The following is a 22,515-nucleotide window of genomic DNA, read 5'->3' on the forward strand; positions in this document are numbered from 1 at the left end:
CCCCAAGTTAATGCCATGTAATTTGGGTTTGGGTCAAACTGCAAAGGACCAATACCTTAAAGCATAGTTTATGATCTGTGTAGGTGACCCCCCAAGTGTCACAATCTGTTGAATGGGATTGGCAACCACACGTAGATGTAAACCGTAAAATACTCTCTCAGATTATGTACTACTTATTAAATCGCCATCATTATGCATACATGTTTTTTAGATTCAGTGTACCACTTCTCTGTATTATTGGCAAGTTGGTAGCTACGCATGTCACCGCACCTGAATTTGGGTTTAATAGGATTTGGTTCTGTTTTCTGTCTATTACTGTCTTCTTTTCTTTCAGTTCTTGTTCCTTGTGTAACTGAATTTTCTGAATATCCATCATGCATTTTTGACGTATTCTTTAAAGTGAGATTGTAAAAATATTTTTATGCTTTTCATGCTCCTTGCCCATTTCACAGGTCTTTCCTACTATATTCCATACGGTGACTGTCTCAGAAGAAAGATTTAGTCCATCAGACAAACAAAATGTTTAAAAGTGCTGTGTTTAATAATGTCTTAACTAGTGTATGTAAATACAGTGGCACACCCAAGGGTAGGCCTGCAGACATGTGATGATGTTGAGGGAATGTATGTAGAAAGCAAAATGTGTATAGTTTAAATGAACATTATAGCATCCTGCTAACTATTTAGGTGTCTGCCCCCCCACCCCCTCTTACCGTGTGCATAAAATAAATTATTTTATTAACCTTATCACACTAGCTGTGCCAGTCTCCATGCTGCTGCCCCTGCTCCTTGGCTGAGATCATCAGTTGCGATTGTCTCAGTCAGCCCAATATTTTCCCATCAGGAAGCAATATAAGGCTAGTGCAAATGCGTGGCAAATCGCTATCTGCTCATTGAATGAATCAATGCATCTCTATACGGGTGTTCAGCTTCTCCAGGCAGAACCTAGGGATGCTGAACGTACATCATGTAAAGATTGCAGGACATTGTCCAGGAAGTCCCTCTAGTGGCTGTCCAAGTATTGCCTCTAGAGGTGGACCTAGGCTGCAATGTAAACACATATTAACAATGCTCAGTCTGCAGGAGCCATCGATATGCCTAGAACCACTACATTAAAAAATACAATAGTCATTAAAACAACTTTTAGCTTAATGAAGCGTTTTCAAGCGTTTTTGTACAGATAATGCCTCTGAAGTTTCACTGCTCAGTTCACTGCCATTTAGGAGTTAAATCACTTTAGTTTGTGCTTGTGCAGCCCTAGCCATACCTCCCCTGGCTGTGATTGACAGCCTGCATGGAAACAAAATGGTTTCATTTTCATTCAGGTGAAACTTACTTTAAAAGATTTTATTTTCTGCTCTTAACATTGATCTTTAATTACATACAGGTGGCTCCTATAGGATCTAGCAAGCTTTTAACAGAGCAGGAGATAAGACATTCTAGATGAAACAGAATTTGCAATAAAGGTTGTGTAAATAGGACAAGACTCTTTACAGGAAGTGTTTAGGAAGACTGTGTAAGTCACATGAAGGGAGGCATGACCTATGGCTGTATAAACAAAGTGATTAAATGGCAGAGCATTGAGCCATTGAGACTGCAGGGGCATGATCTATACACCTAAACTGCTTTATTTAGCAAACTTTGTTTTGGTGACTATAGTGTCCATTTAAGCTGTAGTAGATCTGGTGACTATGGTGTCCCTTTAAGAAAAAGGTACAGGATAGAAGGAAATGTCAAGCTGTAATTTTCTATTGATTGAAATAAATGAAAAACCAAATAAATAGTGTGAAATAATTAATGAAATAATATTGCACAAACATTGTCAAGCAATTCATAAAATAATTTAGCATAAAATACAGAGTAAAAATCTGGTACCAAAATTACATAAACTTATACTATATATAATTTTGGTTAAAAGAAAAGGTATGTGAAATAATATCTAAAAACTAGGCTCTGTCATTCATTGTGATTGTGATCAAGTGATGAATATTCGCTTTCTTGAAGATTACTGAAAAACCTAGGTAAACTTTGTTTATTTAAAGGGACACTCCAGATCCCTAAAGAACTTGAGCTTGCTGAAAAGATGTAAGTGTGAAAAGTGTGTCCTCTTTATTTCATTTTGCAAAAAGTGCAGATTTCAATAAACTTTTTTTTTATAAATGGACCCTAGCTTCCAAACAGACAACAGGTCCTGTTACTTCCTGGTTTTGTTGGCTCACTGGAGCTAAACTCAAGAGGCAGCAGTTGTCTAGAGCCTCTGTCTTGCAATTGAGCTGTATGGGCATGCCTGTGATTGGACAGCCACAGAAAGTCTGGGCGGGGTTAGAAGGGGAGGGATTGCAAAGGCAGAACTGCAACTTTTGCAAGCTGTTTTTAGATATACCTCAATAAATAAAATGCATAATTATATGCATGCAAGTTTTCATCTGTAGATTTTTATTTTGTATTTGGAGAATGGAGTGTTTTTTTAAAATGGTCTAATGCTATAAGCATTTGTCACGGTCTAAATTAACAGCCTCCACAACCATAGACTGGGGAATCCTTCACAAAATCTGCTTGCCTTTCCTTGCTGACACTTGTTACCTGTAGTATGGAAGATGTCTGCCCCCTTTCAGAAATAGAACTCTGGGGAACAGTAAGTTCTTTCTATTTGTAGTGTTTATTGATCCTCCCGCAGCTTGTCTATTCTTCACCTTCCCAGTTAGGTTGGGTGGAGGAACGTGCCGTGGTTTACAGCAAGCAGTGGTGATGTTACTCAGCAGGGTCTAGACAAACATCATTCCCAGTTATCTGACTGATTAGAAACAGGTGCCGATGGAATTTTGCAAAGACATTCATTATGATTAGAACCTTTTGAAGTTAACAGCTTCCTGCTTCAGTAATTTAAGCGGAGTTATTTATATAAAACACCTAATTTGCAAGTATTTTCTCATCTCCCAGCGTCGTTTTAGGCAACATGTTATAAATAAATAAATGTCAATAAATGGTCATTCATATGTGAAATGACAGTCTGGCACCTTAATTGTCTGTCACAAATGTCACGGTAAATCCTGTGGAATTAAGCTTTGAAATTGTGCGCGCCTTAAACGGTCCACTTTCGAGTATTTGCCATGTGATTTAATGTGAAATCTAATCATAGATCAGTTTTAATGCCCCAGAGGGGGGCAGTTATCTAGACCACTAGAGCACCTAGCGCTTAGACCTTTAAATAAGCTGTCAGCACAACAGGCCAAATGAAACTCCGTAAATCACGCTTTTAAGTAATATCCCAACACACAGTCTTGATAAACATTCCAGCGGGAGCCAAGAATCGCTCGGTTTTTAAACATTTTAGTGAGATGAAACTGTCCCTTGTTACTGTTTTTTAAATTGAGCATTGGAAGCGATGCTTGAGATAATGAAATAGTGCTCATTTTCATTAAAGTATTGAATAGTTTATCATGGCTTTAAAATGGTATAAAGAAAAATAAATCTATTTAATAAAAATAATAATTATATAAAGCTGCTGGAATACATAATATACAGTACCAATTCCCAAAATATAACTGCATAAACAAACTGGTTACAGGTGTTTTTAGGTATCAGCCTTCTAATTAATTTATTATGCAAATCCATATATAGCCAGTGTCCCTTCTCAGAAAAAAAGCCCCAACAAGAATAATAATAATAAAAAAAGTATTTAGATTTTTATTTTATATTAATCACAATCGAATAAGGCCTTGATTTTAACATATTTGGATGAGCTTTTCAAATTTATTTAATATTTTTGGTTTTTTTTTTTTCAACTGATTTATCTGCAAAAGCCACCCTTTTTAAGAAATTTTGAAGCTAAATCACTTGAAAAATTTTCCGAAAATATTAAATAATTGTTAACAACTTATTAAATAATTTTAAATTGTGGCCTACGTCAGACTTGGCTGTTCCTTTCTAAATGACATTTTATAACGGTTTTTGCAAGTTGGACAAACATTAATTTGTTTATACAAAATGTGACCATTGTACTGTGCAGTGTAATATATATGACACATTATTAATGCCAACAATATTTGTTTTGTTTTTTTCACTCTATCAAACTGTCATTCCCACCTCAAAAATTAAATTTCTTGCATTGATTCGTACTATAGATTTTTTACTGATTAGCCATAATTTATCATTTCCACAAGAACCTTTTCATACACTTTCCCATAGGTTAAGTCCATGTAATTATCCTCCACGTTTACCGTCACGTTAACGAGCTTCTTTTCTAATTATTCTATCAATTCCCCAGCCTCATACCATTATCCTGATAATCCTTCTACTAAATATCATTATCCTTTACACAAATAGTGGCTACAGTGTTTAAATGTGGAATACAATTCACTGTGTGATCACCTTCACATACAGGAAGAGAACTTTGAAATAATTACAGTATTAGGATTAGTATTGTCTGATTTAATAACAAAAACTAGCATGGAACGTCAAACTTTAGGTACAAAATAGCAGATTTGAAAAAAAATATTTGCAACGGTTACTTTTCCAGTTTGTATTCTGTCATTGCTATCTTTCTTGGTCTGTAGTTCTACTATAGGCAGACCCAGAGGCATGAATCAGTGTTAAAATTCACACTTTTCTAACCATCGCCCTGCAAATGTCAAAACTGAAAAATAACCTTTGCAGGGTACTAATCAGAGAGCAAATGAATCATCCACAAATTCTGTTTGCTTTTATCCATTTGATGAAGGCAGTCACGACTTCTAAAAGAGGTTTAACACGTTCGAACTTGCTTGGAGGAATATGTAAGATGACAGGGGAACCACATGTATGTGCATCAGGATGAGAGTAATTTGGCAACAAGACATGCCACAAGCACAGTAGTACAACTGATAACTGCGTTTGTGCTACATGAAAAAACTGGAAAAAAAATATTAATAATAACCTGTTATAATGTAATTATAAATAATGTATATTTGTATCACTTATTTGCAAATGTATCTATTTTTATTTATTTTATTTATTTAAGTTAAAATATAGTGTGAAAAAATAACTCACTTGTGAGTTTAGTGTGTAAAATAGCACTGCAAGGTATTATGGTGGGTAGCTGCTCTGAAACACCCGTTTGAGATAAAAATCCATGTGTCCTTCCTCCCCTCACCGTAAACCTATAGCAAAAAGTGATTTTCAAGCAGAACCTTTAAATCAGTGGGTCAAGCGCTAAAATAATCAAATATTTTCTTACCCCATGCTAGGAAGTTTTATGTATTCTTGATGTGGGATAATATGAAAAAAAGACAAAAGAACAGAACAAATCTTGTGCAGATGGTACTTTAAGATAACAAAGTGAAAATAGATATAAGTAGACCGGGCCGGACTGGGAATTAAAAGCAGCCCTGGAAAAAAATATTTACCAGTCTCATAATGCGTTGCGCCAGCATAGTGTGCAGATACAGTTAGAAAAGAGAACTTAAAATTAAAAATGATTACTCCAACGAAAAAAAAGCGCTCATAGGCTTCAAAATAAACAAAAGTGCGGATTTATTTTAAGCAGACGTGTCTTTGCATGTAATCAATGTTTCAGTCCAACTACCTTGACATATTAAGGAAAGCTTGGTAATGGGACTGAAATGGTGAATGTATGTAGGGCACAACTGTAAAAAATTGACGTTATCTTGTTTATTTTGAAGTCCTGTGGGTGCGCTCTTCACTTTAAATATGTTATTGTGCTGGAGTATGCACCTAGCAACAAGACTCGGACAATATCTGCTCATTACATATGGTAGATATTAATGACATTTCTCTGTGTATTATGCATATATAAATGTACATAAATATATGTGTAAATATAATAGGCATAAATAAATAAATATATATATATATATATATATATATATATATATATATATCTAATACAGACATTAATATACATGTCATATACCAGTGGAGGATCCAGAGCCTGATCCTGGGAGGGGCACTTGTAGATTATTTAAAGAAAAAATCCATGCACAATAACCACTACTGCTCTGTGTAGTGGTTATGGTGCAAGGAGTGCCGGGACCCCCTCACAGAGTAAGTAGTCAAACCGTTTAAGAACAGTTTGGCAACTTACCTGGGGTCTGCTGGGATCTGGGGCTGTAGTAGGGTATAGGAGCAGTGGTGCAATGTGTGAGGGGTGCAGTGTGTGTGAAAGGTTCAGTGTATGTGTGTGGGGGGGTGTGTAGTGTGTGGGGAAATGTGTGTACGGGGGGGCTGTGAATGTGTGTGTGTGTGTGTGTATAGGGGGCTGTGTATGTGTATGGGGGCAGTGTGTAAATGTGTATGGTGTGTGTGTGGGGGCAATGTGTCTATGCGGCTAGAGTTCACTCTCAACACTGCGACCACCAGGAATTCATGGTGGTCGCAGTGGTGAGAGTGAACTCTAGCCCATAGCTCCAGGGCTAGAGTTCACTCTCGTGAGAGCCGGAGCATTGCCGTGGTAACCGGGGCAACGCTCTGTGCTCGTGCGAGAAGGACGCAGAGGAGCTGCAGGCTGAGCTCCCGGGTCCTCTCTACCTCCCTCCCCTGCCGGCTGCCCGCACGGTGCCTGTGGAACGGGGAGGGAGATCGGCTGGCAGGGGAGAGCCTCGTGGGGGGGTCTCCCCTCTCCTTCCTAGTCTCTCTCTTCCCCCTCTGTCTCTTTCTCCCCCTCCCCTTGTGTGTCTCTCTCCTTTCTCCCTCTGTCTTTCTCCCCCCTTTCCCTGTGTCTCTCTCTCCCCCCACATCTCTCTGCCCCTCTGTCTCTTCCCCTCTGTGTCTCTCTCCCCCACATCTCTCTGCCCCTCTGTCTCTTTCTCCCCCCTTTCTCTGTCTCTCTCTCCCCCCACATCTCTCTTCCCCTCTGTGACTCTCTCCCCCACATCTCTCTTCCCCTCTGTCTCTTTCTCCCCCCTTTCTCTGTCTCTCTCTTCCCCTCTGTCTCTTTCTCCCCCCTTTCTCTGTCTCTCTCTCCCCCACATCTCTCTTCCCCTCTGTCTCCTTCTCCCCCTTTCTCTGTCTCTCTCTTCCCCTATGTCTCTTTCTCCCCCTTTCTCTGTCTCTCTCTCCCCCACATCTCTCTTCCCCTCTGTGTCTCTCTCCCCCACATCTCTCTTCCCCTCTGTCTCTCTCTCCCCCACATGTCTCTTCCCCTCTGTCTCTCTCTCCCCCACATGTCTCTTCCCCTCTCTCTCTCTCCCCCACATGTCTCTTCCCCTCTGTCTCTCTCTCCCCCACATGTCTCTTCCCCTCTGTCTCTCTCCCCCCCACATCTCTCTTCCCCCTGTCTCTCTCTCCCCCACATCTCTCTTCCCCCTGTCTCTCTCTCCCCCACATCTCTCTTCCCCTCTGTCTCTCTCTCCCCCACATCTCTCTTCCCCTCCATCTCTCTCTCCCCCCCCCCCCCCCCCACATCTCTCTGGTGTCAAATTGTGGGGTGACACTCCCCTAACTGGAACCTGGAACAGGACTTACTTCCAGATACTGATAAAATTCCACTATTTATTATTAAAAAAACAAAAACAAAGTTTACATATAAAGGCAAATAAATGAGAACTTAGTCTGTAATGTAGTCCTTAAGTGCCAAAATGCGTTTTGTTGTCCCGCCGGAAGTGAGGTCACTTTTTGGCGTTTTTTGATGATTATTGACTTGACTATTAATAATAAATAGTGGAATTTTATCAGTATCTGGCAGTAGGTCCTGTTCCAGGTTCCAGTTAGGGGAGTGTCACCCCACAATTTGACACCAGGCATGTATACCTAAGAACCAAGGCACATATGGGCTCTCAATAAGGTGAGAGTCCCCATTTTAAAGTGATTTTAGGTCTATGATACATCCAGACATACTGCACCATAATCTTTTGTCTGGTTCATTTTGAAATCCTCATATATCCAAGAAGGTGAGGTGCTGCCTAAAAAGCACATCTACATTATTATAGAGCCTTATCCTCAGACTCTGGAGATTGTGAGTGCGTCTACTTATATCTATTTTTTTTTTTAAATCTTTCTTTTATTGAGACAGTGTGATTTGCAATACAGCATTTCAACAAGAGTAAAAGGAATTAGTGCATATGATAAAATAGGAAACCTATATTCGGTAGCTAAATTCCTGGAGATCTGTCTCATTTTTATATATATATTAAACATGCTAGTCAAGCTGATAACAATTTGCTATGCTATATAACGATGTGTAACAATTAGAGGGCAGTGTCAGCACAGCTTAGGTTGTGAAAATAAAAGGATGATGGTCAACAGGCTTGATGGGTTAGAAGGTATGCAATATATGGAGGCAGTGTGTGGGTTAGCCGGAGGTGGGGCAATGGCCCTGAACAAGTTAAGTGGTAGAATCCCCTGGACAGACACTGTGTACATCGTGACATTGTAGGAATCAAATAGGCTATGTGGTCGCGTGTACCATGCGGTAGTGGGGATTCCTAAGCTGTGGTCTGCGGGTCTAAGTAGATCTATTCAAAAATGTCAGGCCTGCTGTATACTATTAGTAATACTGTACATTAGGTTTTAATAGGCCCTTAAGTGTGTCATGGCAGTCTTTAGTCCATCATAGTGCAGTAGCGCACATGCAGGGTTCGTCAGCAACGTGGGTAATGCGGTTGGTGATCTGGGTACTTTTAAGTCTCACGGTTAAGTGTCCGTGAGCTGGTCCTGCAGGTCAATGAGTCCCCTGTCAGCCGATGCCCATATGGAGTGCGAAGGGACCTCGTTGTTGGGACTTCCCCCAGCGGACGTTATGGTGTCGCAGTTGAGAGGCCGCTTTCCGGTCCCCGGTTGCTGGAAAGGCCTGCACCAGCGTTCCACAGACTCGGGTGCCTCTTGGGGTCTCCCCTTTGTCGGGCTCCTCTGGAAGCCCGGGTGTTCTGCTGCCGCCAACGGCGGTCAGCTTTGGGCCTTGTGGTCGGTGCCTTGGAGATATTCTCCGGTTGGCCGTCCTCCCAGGTTGGCCTTGAGGGCGGACAGCAGTGGTAGCTCTGCATGCGGTGCCTTGGTGCGGCCCGCTCTCATGCCGTCTCCTTCTCTGCTCGTTGTGCATGCGGGGATGCTTCTCAGGGGTAGGCTTCTGCATAGTGTATAGGCAGGTTGTAGCTGTTGCTCGTTGGGCCATGCGGAGCCAGAAGTTGTGACAGGTGGCATTAAACCTGGCCTCGAATAGATCTTCCCAGTGAGTATCCGGGTCATCGGGCTTGGTATTCCACGTGGCGGCCATCTTGGTCGCGCCACGGGTTCCCTGTCTTGCGGTGCCCTTGCCCTCAGGTTCCCCTCAGGTGCTCATCCTTCTACCTTGAGTGGACCGGGATATCCCCCACCGGTCCGGGGGGGTCAGAGTGCAGTGGGTCCGCCGGTCGAGCCGGAACGTCGGTTGGTCGGCCGCCTCTCCCCCGTTCAGGAGCCAGCAGGCTTCAGCAGGGCTCTCGGGCTATTGTCGGTAGAGGTGTTTGTGATGCATATGGTGTCGCTTGCCCGGAGTCCCCTGGGTGCCAGTGCTTCCAGGTTTCGGTAAGTGAGCCCTGAATTTAGGCTTTTTTTTATGCGTTTTCGTTGAGTTATGGCAGGAGCTCAGGAAGTGTGCGTCTGCTCTGCCTGGCAGTCAGGCTCCGCCCCCTACTTATATCTATTTTCACTTAGTTATCTTAAAGTACCATCTGCACTAGATTTGTTCTGTTCTTTAGTCTTTTTTTCATAATACCCCACATCAAGAAAACATAAAACTTCCCGGTACGGGGTAAGTATATATTTGATTATTTTAGCGCTCCACCCACTGATTTAAAAGCTATGCTTGAAAATCACTTTTTGCTAAAAATATAGTGTGATCTACGTTTTAAACTCACAGAATTTAAACGCCAACACCAGCTGAGTTTTGTGGCCCTTGAGATAAAATCCATGTGTCCATAATTCTCTGCTTCCTGCTGCTTGGATGTGGGATTTGGCTAATATTGCAAGGGTTCCCATTGCTTTCTTTTGGGCAGGTCTTGGTCCAACTGGAAGCATTTATTCTCTAAAGAATAACTAATCTGGGCAGTTATTTTCAATTAAGGAACTGGGCTGTTTTTACTAGTTGGTTATTCCAAATTGAAGCCCTAATCGGAGGAAGTGGAGAGACCAGACTGTCCGTATCATAAGTGCAAGTGAGGATAATGTGAGTTGTAGTCAATAATACAAGCACAAGGCCAGGCTCAACGCTGTATTACTCACACTATCAGAGATAAGATTGGGTAACCTGTCACATTTCCATTTAACATATTTTTATTGTTCAGAATTAAGACAAAGTATTGAAAACGTCAATGCGATTTTATAACCAAGAAGTTATAGTGAAACAGTTTTAAATCAGACATACGTAGTTAAGGTTTTGTGTTCACCATATTAAAAAACCAACCTATCAAAACAAGATGTTTTGTCCTAAAAATAGACACCTTGTGCCATAGAAGGGTGAGCGATTTGCGGGCTCATTATGGACATTAATTGCGTAGGCTTGTTAGAAGTCATCATGGTGAGTAATCTGTACTAACATCTCTGCGAGAGGATTCAGCAGGTTTGCTGATTAAGTAAATAGGCAGTTGGTGTTCAGGGTGAAAAAGGTCACAATATTCACTGCTATACTGTAACTATGGTTACCCGAATTATAAAGCTAAATGACAATGTAGAGAAAACATGGGGGAAAAAAAAAATAAATCTGCAGTTTATTAACCTTCGTAGTCTGTTGTTTCAGGGAGGCAGTGGGTTTGTTTTTGATTTTTAAAATCTCTGTTCTAAATTGTTGGCACGCATAATTTTGCAGTGCTGTAAGACCTATGGCTGTTTTTTATATTAATTCAGTAGAATTGAGCTTTTTTTTTTTAAAGCTGGATTATTCGCGAAGCATTTAGAAATATCAGCACTAGATTAATGTTCAAATCTATGTTTTATTATATTTACTATGTTTTACTGTAAGTAACTTCTGTACTGAAAGACATGTTGCTGTTTTAATCTCAAGAAGCATACGTTTTGTTATCTTAGAGAAGAATATATGCAGGCTAGCAATGTATAGAGGTCGCTAAGCATGCACTTGCTGAGCGAGGAAGTCGGTGGTCTCTGACAGGCAACCTCAGGCGGCATCACGGGAGATGTAGTCCACAACATCTTAAGTGTCGAAGGTTGCCTGTCCGAGGTATAGGACATCAAATTCCATTTCTAAATGTTTTTATTATTAGAGACCTAAGTTATGCATGCATTTTCTATTTCCCACCTGTAACCAGTATTGTAAAATGAGTCCATCATTCTCAATCACGTATGCCCATTTTAGGCTGGGTACAACCATAGTTTGCGTGAACGAAAGTTGGTGAGAGCACACAACACAAATACTGTAAACCTAGAATGTGACAGCAGATCAGAACCATTCGGCCCATCTAGTCTGCTCAATATTTTAAAATACTTTTAATTAGTCCCTGGCCTTATCTAAAGTCTAGGATAGCCTTATGTCTATCCCATGCATGCTTAAACTCCCTCCTTGTGTTAACCTCTACCCCTTCAGCTGGAAGGCTATTCCATGCATCCACTACCCTCTCAGTAAACTAATACTTCCTGATATTATTTTTAAACCTTTGTCCCTCTAATTTAAGACTACCGAATGTCCTCTTGTTGTGGTAGTTTTTCTTCTTTTAAATATAGTCCCCTCCTTTACTGTGTTGATTCCCTTTATGTATTTAAATGTTTCTATCGTATAGTCTGAAATAGAAACCTAAAACATAGACCATAGTGTAGAATATCAAATACAAGCAATAAAAACACTTAAAACTGTGGTAAACTAACTCACATACTATTGAGCCTGTTTGGTAGCAGTATCTAAAGGTAACATAGAGGAGTGCTGAAAGTCTGATCCTGCTACCAAACAGGCTCAACAGCATGTGAGTAAGATAACCACAATTTTAAGTGTTTTTTTTTTGCTTGTATTTCATATACTACACTACGGTATATGTTTTAGGTTTAGATTTCAGACTGTAGTCAAGACTTTGAGTGGTAATATTTATTGTATTTGTATTGTGCGCTCTCACCAACTTTTATTTACTTGGACTTCATAGTGCATGTTTGCTAAGAGTGACTAAGCACATGTGATAGTAGCTGCACTTTATTGGCTCTATTTTTGCACTAATAGCACTTTATTTCTGTTCTGTATATACTACTTATTACAACCATAGTTTGCGTTCTCATCAGATAAATCTCCAGCTGTTTGACAACAGACCTTCACGGAACAGTGGCAGCCTGATAAATAATCATTTCTCCCAAGAGACCACACTAATGGTTCTCAAAAACCTTTTTTTAAATGACATTTTAAGGATTCCAGTCTTACGGACATAAATTAATATATTATTTCCTTTTCGTTTTACAGTATGGTAAAAATTAAGTTGGTTATAAAAAAACAAAAAAAAAAAACAAAAAAACAACAAAAAAAAACGCAATAGCCTCTAATGAAATTGTAATGCTACCATTTAGTCCTTCTTTATTGTAGTTAATTATTACACTGGGCACAGCACTGGCATTTTATGCAAGTAAAGAACGACATTTCTTAATATCTTTCTGTTTTGTTGTTTTTGTTTTTAGGATTGTGTATAGAATTACGTTTTTGGTTTTTTTTTTTTTTGCAATCTTGTACATTTTGGGTTTGGAACTGTAGAAGATCCAAATATGTTTTAACAAAAAAAACACCATCAACTCAAAACCCATAATTCACTGATATCGTAGAGGAATGGGCAAGATGCCAATAACGTTTTGGCAGGGGTAGATAATCCTAAAGTTTTTTTTTTTTTCTTTTTAAGCCTGAGAAATAGGATTGCATGGTTTAACTGCAAGAAACCTCTCGGAAGATGTCTACGGTAGACCATTGAGTAATAAAGCTCCTTCTTTTATTTTGTATTCTATTTTTTGTCAATGTATGCAATCATGTGAAGACAGTTGCCAAGATTAAATAGTACTTACAAGGTCCAAAAGCAAAGAGATACATCACAGTTTAGTTATTATAAGGGAAGATGTAAGGAAGATCTAGCGGTAATATCACGTAAAAATGAGCATGCAAATATGTCTGTGAGAGCCGAGCTACTAGTCTAGAGAGTATGAGGTAGTTGCCCACTTGCAAGGTGAAATCAAAAACGAACCTGGTGCCATGTTTTAACCCAAGTTTAATCCTTCTGTGCTTGCAGTTGAATGTATTAAATACATTTCCCCCCTACATCTACGACATATTAGACACACCAGCATGCTTAGATGGTTAGCCATATTTTGAAAATTGAAATTCATGTTTAAATCTTAATTAGTCTAACAATAAGCAAGCCGCTGTTCCATTTGGTGTGTGGATTTATAAAAATATGAATTGTGTACTAGGTAGCATACTTTTTGTTTCTTCATCTGTCTCTGTATAACAATTACATGTGGATGTTTTTGTTTTGTTTTTTTGTTTTTGTTGCTTGTTTTCTTAAATTTTGCAACATTTGATTGTAACAATTGACAAAGAATCCCAAATTGTAGTAAAAAAAAAAAATGGGCTGCAAGAATAGCTAGGTTTAGCTTGTGCAATTGGACTATTTTGATGCAAAATTTGCAGTTCACTTAGTAAAACGACGAAACCAAAAACACTCGCTAAAGTGTGCATTGTCAGGAATTCAAAGTGAATTTCAAATTGTAGTCAACAAAATTGAGTTTTTTTTTCTTTTCTAATTCGGCTGTAGTGGTTTGGCCAAAAAATGTAAAATTCACATTGAAATCCTGATAACTCACAATTTAGTGAAAAACCTCAGTTGGTTGCCCAACTAGAACCCTAGGTGACATGAGATCCTCGTGATTCTCTAAGAAACTCAAATGTTTGAAAACTTCATAGATTTTTTTAAAAATTATTATTAATGTTATTATTTAATGGTTTTAACTCCTATGTGAACTGCATTGTCAATTTCTCTTGCTCTCTCGATTGCTAACATCTGCTACCCAAGGTTATGAATCCCAAACATCTTTGTTGAAAGGTACATTTTGTCCATCAGCCATTGGAGCATTCACGTTGCATAACATATTTTTTTCTACAGAGAACATTCCAAATAAAGGATAAAGTAAATTTGCTCTATGCTTTCTAAGTATGTACATAACAATTTGTTAGGACTCTGTTCATGCAACGCATGCAAAGCCCATTAGAATCAGAGATTTGGTAGCAAAAATGACTTATTTTTCAGTACATCTTTGAAGCCTCTTTACAGAGCTGAATGCAAATACATTTTAAGCTCATTACAATAGTTGCTTTAATGGCTCTTCTCTAAGTTTTTCAAATTAAAATGATCTACTTTGCTTCGCTAATTATTTGTAAAGAGCCTATTTGGATAATGGCCTATCTCTTCATCCAACATAATTATAATATCAAATGTTTTCTCTGGTCAAATATTATATATAAAGTTTATTTAGTAGACCGTACGGTTTAGTGAGTTTGCAGACAATCTGCAGAATTTAGAGATTTTTCTCCAACTCTGCAATTCCAGCTTAAATTTTTAAGACAGTGGCTCACAGCAGTTTTATTAATATATACGTACGTATATAATATATATATATATATATATATTTTTATAAATTTTATGAGCATGGTAATTCAGGACCCTTTTTCTATTTCCCACCTTTAGGCCAAGCAGTCCTTAGCGACACTGACTAAGGATGTCCCGAAACGCCATTCACTAGCGATGCCGGGAGAGACAGTGTTAAATGGAAACCAGGAGTGGGTCATGCACGCTGACCTTCCACTTACTGCAGCCATCCGACAAAGCCAGCAAACGTTGTACCATGCGCATTCACAGCATACCGCAGATCGGCAAGGTTGGTTCCCAAGTAACGGTTTGATGCCCATCGTCCCAAATTGGGTCAAATGGTCTAGTCATGTGACATCTTCCTAATAAGTGAAAACCATGCACAAGCCATTCTGCTTATTTCCATTTTCTCGATGCAAAATGTGAGCATAACTATTTTCTGGATACACTTTTTAATCTTTTCACTATTAGAAAGTTTAAATTAAAGTATTATACATTTGGCACCAAAAGAGTTGAATAAGATTTAGGGTGGCCAACTGAAAATTCTCTGACTTCTCGGTGCTGTCCTAATTTGTCTTGCTCTTTTTGATGACGAGTTTATTTCAGCAGTTTTCAAATGGTGGCCTGTTGTGTATCTGACAATCTAATGCATGAATATCTTAGGAGTTGACTTGCTCTTCCACTCCAAAATCTGTTTAATAGAACCCTTGTCGTTGCTGTATTTATTATTATTATTATTATTATTATTATTATTATTTGATAATGCTTGCCATTTATTTAATTTTATGGCAACAATTATTTTTTTATTTTTTTAATGGCTGGATTGGAGTGCCTTTTTTATGTTTTTGCCTTCTATATTTGTTTATTATCATTTGCTTTTATTATTAGATTTGTTGTTTAAATATTAGCCTCTAGCCAAACTAAATATGTGTCTAATGAGAGTATGTACAGGGAAAATTTGCCAGGAATTCACCTAAAACCATGGAGTAATACTCAAAACCAGTTTTATGTATTTTAACTGTAGACCTATCAGGAAGGCCATTTTCAGATGGTCAACTGTTGGCTCTCCATCTTTGGCAGGTATGCCTGTGCTCCCTCCAGGGCTTTCAGAGGACCACAACAGGAGAATATCATAAGAATGTCAGTTACTTAATGTAATTCTCCCCTACAGTGCTTCTCTCCCCAATTTAACAGAACTGATAAATAAAAATTACCATTACTCAGTTCAAAGGTACTCATTTTATCTGCCGCGGAAGGATGAGACGTTAAGTTGTCCCGGTCAGGAATAGAACCATCCCCGATGTCTGAACATTTTATTATTTCCCGTGTACTGCCTATTAAAGAATCAGGAGTTTTTTCACTAAACAATTAGTTCGTAATTGAGACTGACATTTTTCTGCAGTGTTGGCAAATATTTACAACTATACATTTTATTTTAGTCTTCGTTATGTATCTCATTTGTCAATTTAATAGAATTGATAGTTTAACCCCTTAAGGACCAAACTTCTGGAATAAAAGGGAATCATGACATGTCACACATGTCATGTGTCCTTAAGGGGTTAGGTGATTAAATCTCAAGGTCTCAAAATATCCCCACCACCTCATATCTATAGGTGTTTGTGTTTTATCATCTACTGTCCTTTCATGACATTTCCATAATTAAAGGACCATTCCCTGCTGTTTCTCTTTAAGCTGTCAGAGTTAGCCCATGTCATTCCCGACAGCCCTCTATAATATCTGATGCATCGGCAGCAGAAGGAGACAGGTCTTCAACGCCAAGCGACATCAACTCTCCGAGGCATCGAACGCATTCCCTCTGCAATGTAAGACGGTAGTGTAGGTTTTTATTCTTCTTTGGCTTCTACAATCATTTCCTGCATAATTATTTGTTTTCTGTTTATTTTTGCTTCTTCATGTTTACACACACTTGTCAGTATACACTGCATGCTTCATCAAATAAATTGGAGTCGCACAGTTGGCAAGGCACTGGTAACTCTGTGATTCTTCTTATGTAATGGTCACATATTAGAAGTTGGTAGAACTCGATGTGACATGGAGCTGAAGAAAATATGCATTCGCATACATGCACGCACGCTTGCTGATACAAAGTAAAGGAAGCCTAGGCTAGAGAATATGCTGGAATTACAGGAATATACAGAAAGTTTATTACTGTAAGCTAATGTCTACATAAAAACCCTTTCAAGAGAATCTTAAGGATTCCGTCAGACGAGGTTAATAAACTTAAGTAGGTGTTAAGTCACTCTTTGCAATCACTGGAGTGGACAAAGTCACCTAAATTAATCAAGAATGCAGCCCAAGGTGACTTATCTACCCCTGCAAAATACGGCTGTGATACATTTTAAACTTGTATACGCTGCATGAAGAATGGAAAGGTAGGCTGCACATATAGCAGATTTAACCACAGGAAAATGATGTTATGAGCCAATGTCTCACTTCACACAGAAGCAGACTTGGTTTTTAGCAGAGTGTAACTCTATAGAGTATTAATAGTTGGCTAAATGATATTTAAACTTGTTAAAGGTGGATAGTTTCCCTGTGGCTGTAATGTACCACTTGGCATGGATGCCCATGATATTCTACTTTCTTGTTTGACAAAGTTCACGGTATGTATAACCATGCGAATTCAATTGGCCTACATTAGGCGGATTGTGATCTTTATCAGACTATAGTTTATTTGGGGGGGTGGGGGGGGGACAGCAGTTAAATGTTTTGAGTCTTTGGTGTTTTGGGGGGAGGTGTTAAAAAATATCCATAACAGTCAAAAAATAAAAAATGGAAGAACCCATAGAAGTAACATAATAGCAAATCGGGTCACATTTATGCTTCACAAACTGTTATAAAGGATTAATAGGAAGAGATCTGGTATTGCAGATATTTCATACAAAAATTCCACTTGATATTCCTCTTTCCCTATTGCATCATTGGGCAAACAGTGACATAACGGACTCATAACAGTCAATGTCCTACAGTTAAACATAGCTCTCCCTCATTGGAACATATTCTGAGTAACTCTGTATGCATAATGCTACACAACTTTTTCTAGTAGCTCTTTTTTGATCCTTTAAAAAAATGGGACATTGCTACCGTATATACAAACATTTTTTGTGCTGAAAATCCCCAACTCGGCTTATACTCGAGTCAATAGTCTGTATTATGGCAATTTGCATTGCCATAATACAGACAGGGGCTGTGGGGGCTGTCAGAGCTGTAACTTACCTGTCCTGCAGCTCCTGTCAGCTCCCTCCTACTCCGCGCCGTCCGTTCAGCACCTCGGTCAGCTCACACTGTGGGAGCTGACAGAAGAGCTGAACGGACGGCGCGGAGGAGGAGGCAGCTGACAGGAGCTGCAGGACAGGTAAGTTACAGCTCTGCCAGCCCCCTTCTCCCCCTCCACTGAACTGCCAATGCTGGACCACCAGGGAAGGAGAGCCCCCCTCCCTGCCATGTATCAAGCAGGGAGGGGGGATGAAAAAATATATAGTAATAATAAAAATAATAATAATAATTAAATTAATAAATAATAATAAAAAAATTTAATAATTAAATAATAAATAATAATAAAAAAATTAATTAAATAAAAAATAATAAATAATAAAAAAAATTAAAATAAAAAAAAATTGGCCACCCCCCACCAAAGCTCTGCAACACACACACTCTGCACTCATACACACACCCAGCACTCATACATACACACACCCAGCACTCATACATACACACACACTGCACTCATACATACACACACACTGCACTCATACATACACACACACTGCACTCATACACACACACTGCACTCATACACACACACTGCATTCGTATACACACGCTGCATTCGTATACACACGCTGCATTCATACACACACGCTGCACTCGTACACACACGCTGCACTCGTACACACACGCTGCACTCGTACACACACGCTGCACTCGTACACACACGCTGCACTCGTACACACACGCTGCACTCGTACACACACGCTGCACTCGTACACACACGCTGCATTCATTATACACACACTGTAAATAAATATTCAATTAATATATTTTTTTAGGATCTAATTTTATTTAGAAATTTACCAGTAGCTGCTGCATTTCCCACTCTAGTCTTATACTCGAGTCAATAAGTTTTCCCAGTATATTCGGGTCGGCTTATACTCGAGTATATACGGTAATTATATTTTCCAGATAGGCAAGGCAAGGTTGAAAGAAAGTGGTTTTTAGTAGATCTAAGCAGTCAAGATACCCTCCTTTGTTTATTTGTCTAAGATCTATTTTCCTATAAACTTTCTTTTCTGGGAAATAATAAGAAACCTTTATTAGAAGCTTAAATCCATAAATGGTGATGGGAAATGATGGAAAGCCATCATAAATTATATGTGGATAATTTGCAGCAAATAATTGTATAATACGTGATAAAGCATGACATATATTGGCTTATTCATTAATTTGGTTGCTAGCATCTTGTGCTGATAACCTTTTATACAACCTAAATTTTAGGATATGTCCTTGATTAGCAATTTTAATTGTTTATTGTTAAATATTTCTAAGATGTTAGAACTGGTGCAAGACTCTATAGGTAGTGCTTCCTAACTCAGGAGTTGAGGCACACCAACAATTCGGGCTTTAAACACTGCCCATTCTGTTCCTGTACTGACAAACCAAAAGCTATTTTAAAGGTACACTATAGTCACCAAAATAACTTTAGCTTAAATTAAGCAGCTTTGGTGTATAGATCATGCCCCTGCAGTCTCACTGTTCCCTTTAGGAGTTAAATCACTTTTGTTTCTGTTTATGCAGACCCAGCCGGTATGACCCACACAGCCTGCATGAAAAGAAATGGTTCCACTTTCAATCAGATGTAACTTACTTGAAAAGTTTTTATCTCCTGCTCTGTAAATTGAAATTCAATTATATACAGGAGACTCCTGTAGGGTCTAAAACTATTAACAGAGCAGGAGAAGTGGAATTCTAAATTAAATTGTATTTTTAATACAGGAAGTGTAAACATTAGATGACTCTCTGCAGGAAGTGTTTGGAAGGCTGTGTAAGTCACATGCAGGAATGTGTACTAGGGCTGTATAAACAAAATGATTTAACTCCTAAATGGCAGAGATGTGAGCAGTGAGACTGCAGGGGCATGATCTATACACCAAGACTGCTTCATTAAGCTAAAGTTGTTTTGCTGACTATAGCATCCCTTTAATATCTTGGAATGGGTTGGGATTCACTGGTCTACAGACTTGGGTGATATGGTAAAGACCATATATGCTATTTGCATTATAAATAAAAAAGGATAAATTGGTACTTGCTAGTTGTTCTAATGCAGTGTAGAAAAGTAGTCCTATCTCTTTTAGAACTGTTAATGCCAACGATTGTCCTCCATCACCTTCAGATTAGCTGAGGATCACAGAGCTTGTAGTCAAGCCTCACAGAGTTCTTGCCCAGCTCTGTCTTAGAAATACTATAGTAAGATGTGCAACTTCAAGCGTGCATGATCATATTTTCTGTTGTGTTTTTAATACACTCAACCAAATAAATGTCTAAAGTCGTTATTTTTCTCTCTTTTTTTTTTTTTTAACCATCTAGTCTTTTTCCTTTCAACAGTCTTTAGAAGATCTCGAAGACCAAAAGAGGAAGAAGAAAAAAGAGAAGATGGGCTTTGGTTCAATTTCAAGGGTTTTTGCAAGGGGAAAGCAGCGGAAATCTTTAGATCCTGGCCTTTTTGATGGTACCACTCCTGACTATTACATTGAAGAGGATGCAGATTGGTGACCAGCTGCATTACCTATTTGTTCTGTATGTGTATACGTGAAAGGGTGTATGTGCCTGTTTACCAAGTTTTGAGACAAAAGTGAGCCTTTTTTTAACTTTTTTTTTTGCATCGCTAATTCTGTAATTGCTGTAAATACTAGAAAGAAATGTGTGTAAACATGTCAGTTGTTGTCTTTATAGCGATGCAGTTGTAAACTTTTTGTTTGTCTTTTAATGAATAAAAATGTTGGGGAAGGGTGGGGGATAATTTTAATATTTTTTTAAATTTTGTTTTTGTATTTAACTTTTTCTTTCTTTTTTGTTTTTGTTTTACTTTATGAAAACTTGAAAAACTGCTGTGTATTTGTAAATAACAAAACTGTGCACTTTGTGCTTGTAGCGTCTCTCGTCAGAAAGCTGTTTTCTTGAGCCCATGGTGTAATGCATTCTGTATTTGATATGTTTTAAGTGACATTATCCTGTTCAAGGGGTGTGCCAGCGCTTTGTAAAAAGAAAAGAAAAAAAAATACGGAATCTTTATTCAGAAAGTTAAATACACTTTCCTGGATGAAGTATTAATCTTTAATGCCTGCCAGACAGAAAGTTTTTTTTTTTGTTTTTTGTTTTTTTTCCTTCATATATTTTTTAATTTATTTGCATAAATGCACAACGTTGTTATATCTAAATTATAAAGTAAATGTTGAAGTTATATTTTTCCTAACGGATGAAGGGTATGTTTATATCTTATGTTCTCTACGGCTGCTGTCTCCCCTCAATATATATATACATATTGTGTATATGTGTATATATACACACATACATATATATGTGGGCCCAGACAACACAACATTATGCAGAGTAACCAAAACCACATTTAGTAATTTAAAGAATTTCAATATTTGCTTAGTGATGTCTTCCAATATCCAACTTATACCATATCCGCAGTATTTATACCATAGTAACTTATGGATGTGGATTCTGATAAATCTAAATGCTTACAAATGCATATTGCTAACTATTTTCAATAGCAAATGGCTGCGTATATTATTCCAATATCTGTTTTAAACAGAGGGCAACACATTTTTTTTTTTTTTTTTAAGTGCAAAGAAAATTATAATAATAAAACAGCCGTGACCTTACTAGCATTAGGAAAAATATTCTATAGATAAATATATATATATATAAAAAAATATAATTATTTTTTTGGTCTTTGTGTCTGCATCCCTAGGTATAACAATTGTAAATCTTGCACAACTCAAAACAAAAACAATAAAATAGGTTATTCTCATCCTGTAATTTCCATTAAAGTACAGCAATTTTTGGCCATGCAGAGTAGGCAGGCAGTAGCATCCAATAGATCATTGTTTGGGCATCTTTATTATTTTAATTTGTAAAAGTACTCTCTATGTGCAAGTGACTGTGTAACTGAAGCTCTTGCAGACTGGCTGACTTGCCTGTAACTGGTCTGTGCTTTTTTTTCCCTTTCTACTAACACGTTTAACCGGTACACAAACGCTGCCGTATATTTTTGCTTAATTTTAAACAAACAAAAAAAAAATGAATGTCAAGCTCTAAAAACTGTAACATTTGATAATGTTAGATGGTATTTTTGAATTTAGTGCACCCCTTTTCCAAAGGGATATTTAGTCTTACAAATCTAAAACCTGTTTTCTCGTTAAGATGCATATTATCACTGGCAAAAACCGTGGCTTGATGACTCTACGGCTTTTTAAAGGGATCTGTCTGGCGTACCTGACCGGGCAAATGTTTTATAAAAGCTTTTTCTGTGTTTTTATTTTTTTAAAAAAGCTCATGGTTATTTAGTACTTTTCATTACACGCTAGGAAATAATTTTAAAGAGTTACTAAGCAGATGGTATATTTAAGAGAACGGTAATGCATAGTTTAATTGATTGGTAACATTAGTTTTAATTACACCCACCTCAGTGTGGATGGGTTCTAAAGGCATGGAGGCAAAAACAGAAAAATAAATAAAGCTTATTTTAAAATATTACGGAATGTTTGACTTTTTTATGTGGAATATTGTGCAGTCCCAACAACGATGAGCAAGTAATGTGTTTATACTGGGTTGCTAGCAATGATAGTTTGGCTTACTAAATGTAGTTCAATGAAGAATAAAGGGGACTCTATAGTCACCAGAACGACTACAGCTTTATTATTATTATTATTGTTATTCATATAGCACCAGACTATTACAGAGC

The 22,515-nt window shown here is 38.2% G+C and overlaps 1 protein-coding gene across 3 annotated transcripts in view; it reads left to right on the forward strand.

The window, feature by feature from the left end:
• Positions 1 to 22,304, forward strand: part of KAZN (kazrin, periplakin interacting protein) — a 594,836-nt gene extending 572,532 nt beyond the window's left edge. For all 3 annotated transcript variants that reach the window (XM_063436584.1, XM_063436583.1, XM_063436585.1), the window contains 3 exons: positions 14,625 to 14,814; positions 16,218 to 16,348; positions 20,148 to 22,304. In XM_063436584.1, the coding sequence (XP_063292654.1) occupies positions 14,625 to 14,814; positions 16,218 to 16,348; positions 20,148 to 20,315 (489 nt within the window). In that variant the 3' untranslated portion in view covers positions 20,316 to 22,304. The remainder of the gene's footprint in view (positions 1 to 14,624; positions 14,815 to 16,217; positions 16,349 to 20,147) is intronic.
• Positions 22,305 to 22,515: the final 211 nt, after the last annotated feature.

This window comes from Pelobates fuscus, chromosome 11 (assembly GCF_036172605.1).
Source record: "Pelobates fuscus isolate aPelFus1 chromosome 11, aPelFus1.pri, whole genome shotgun sequence".
Lineage (NCBI taxonomy): Eukaryota > Metazoa > Chordata > Amphibia > Anura > Pelobatidae > Pelobates > Pelobates fuscus.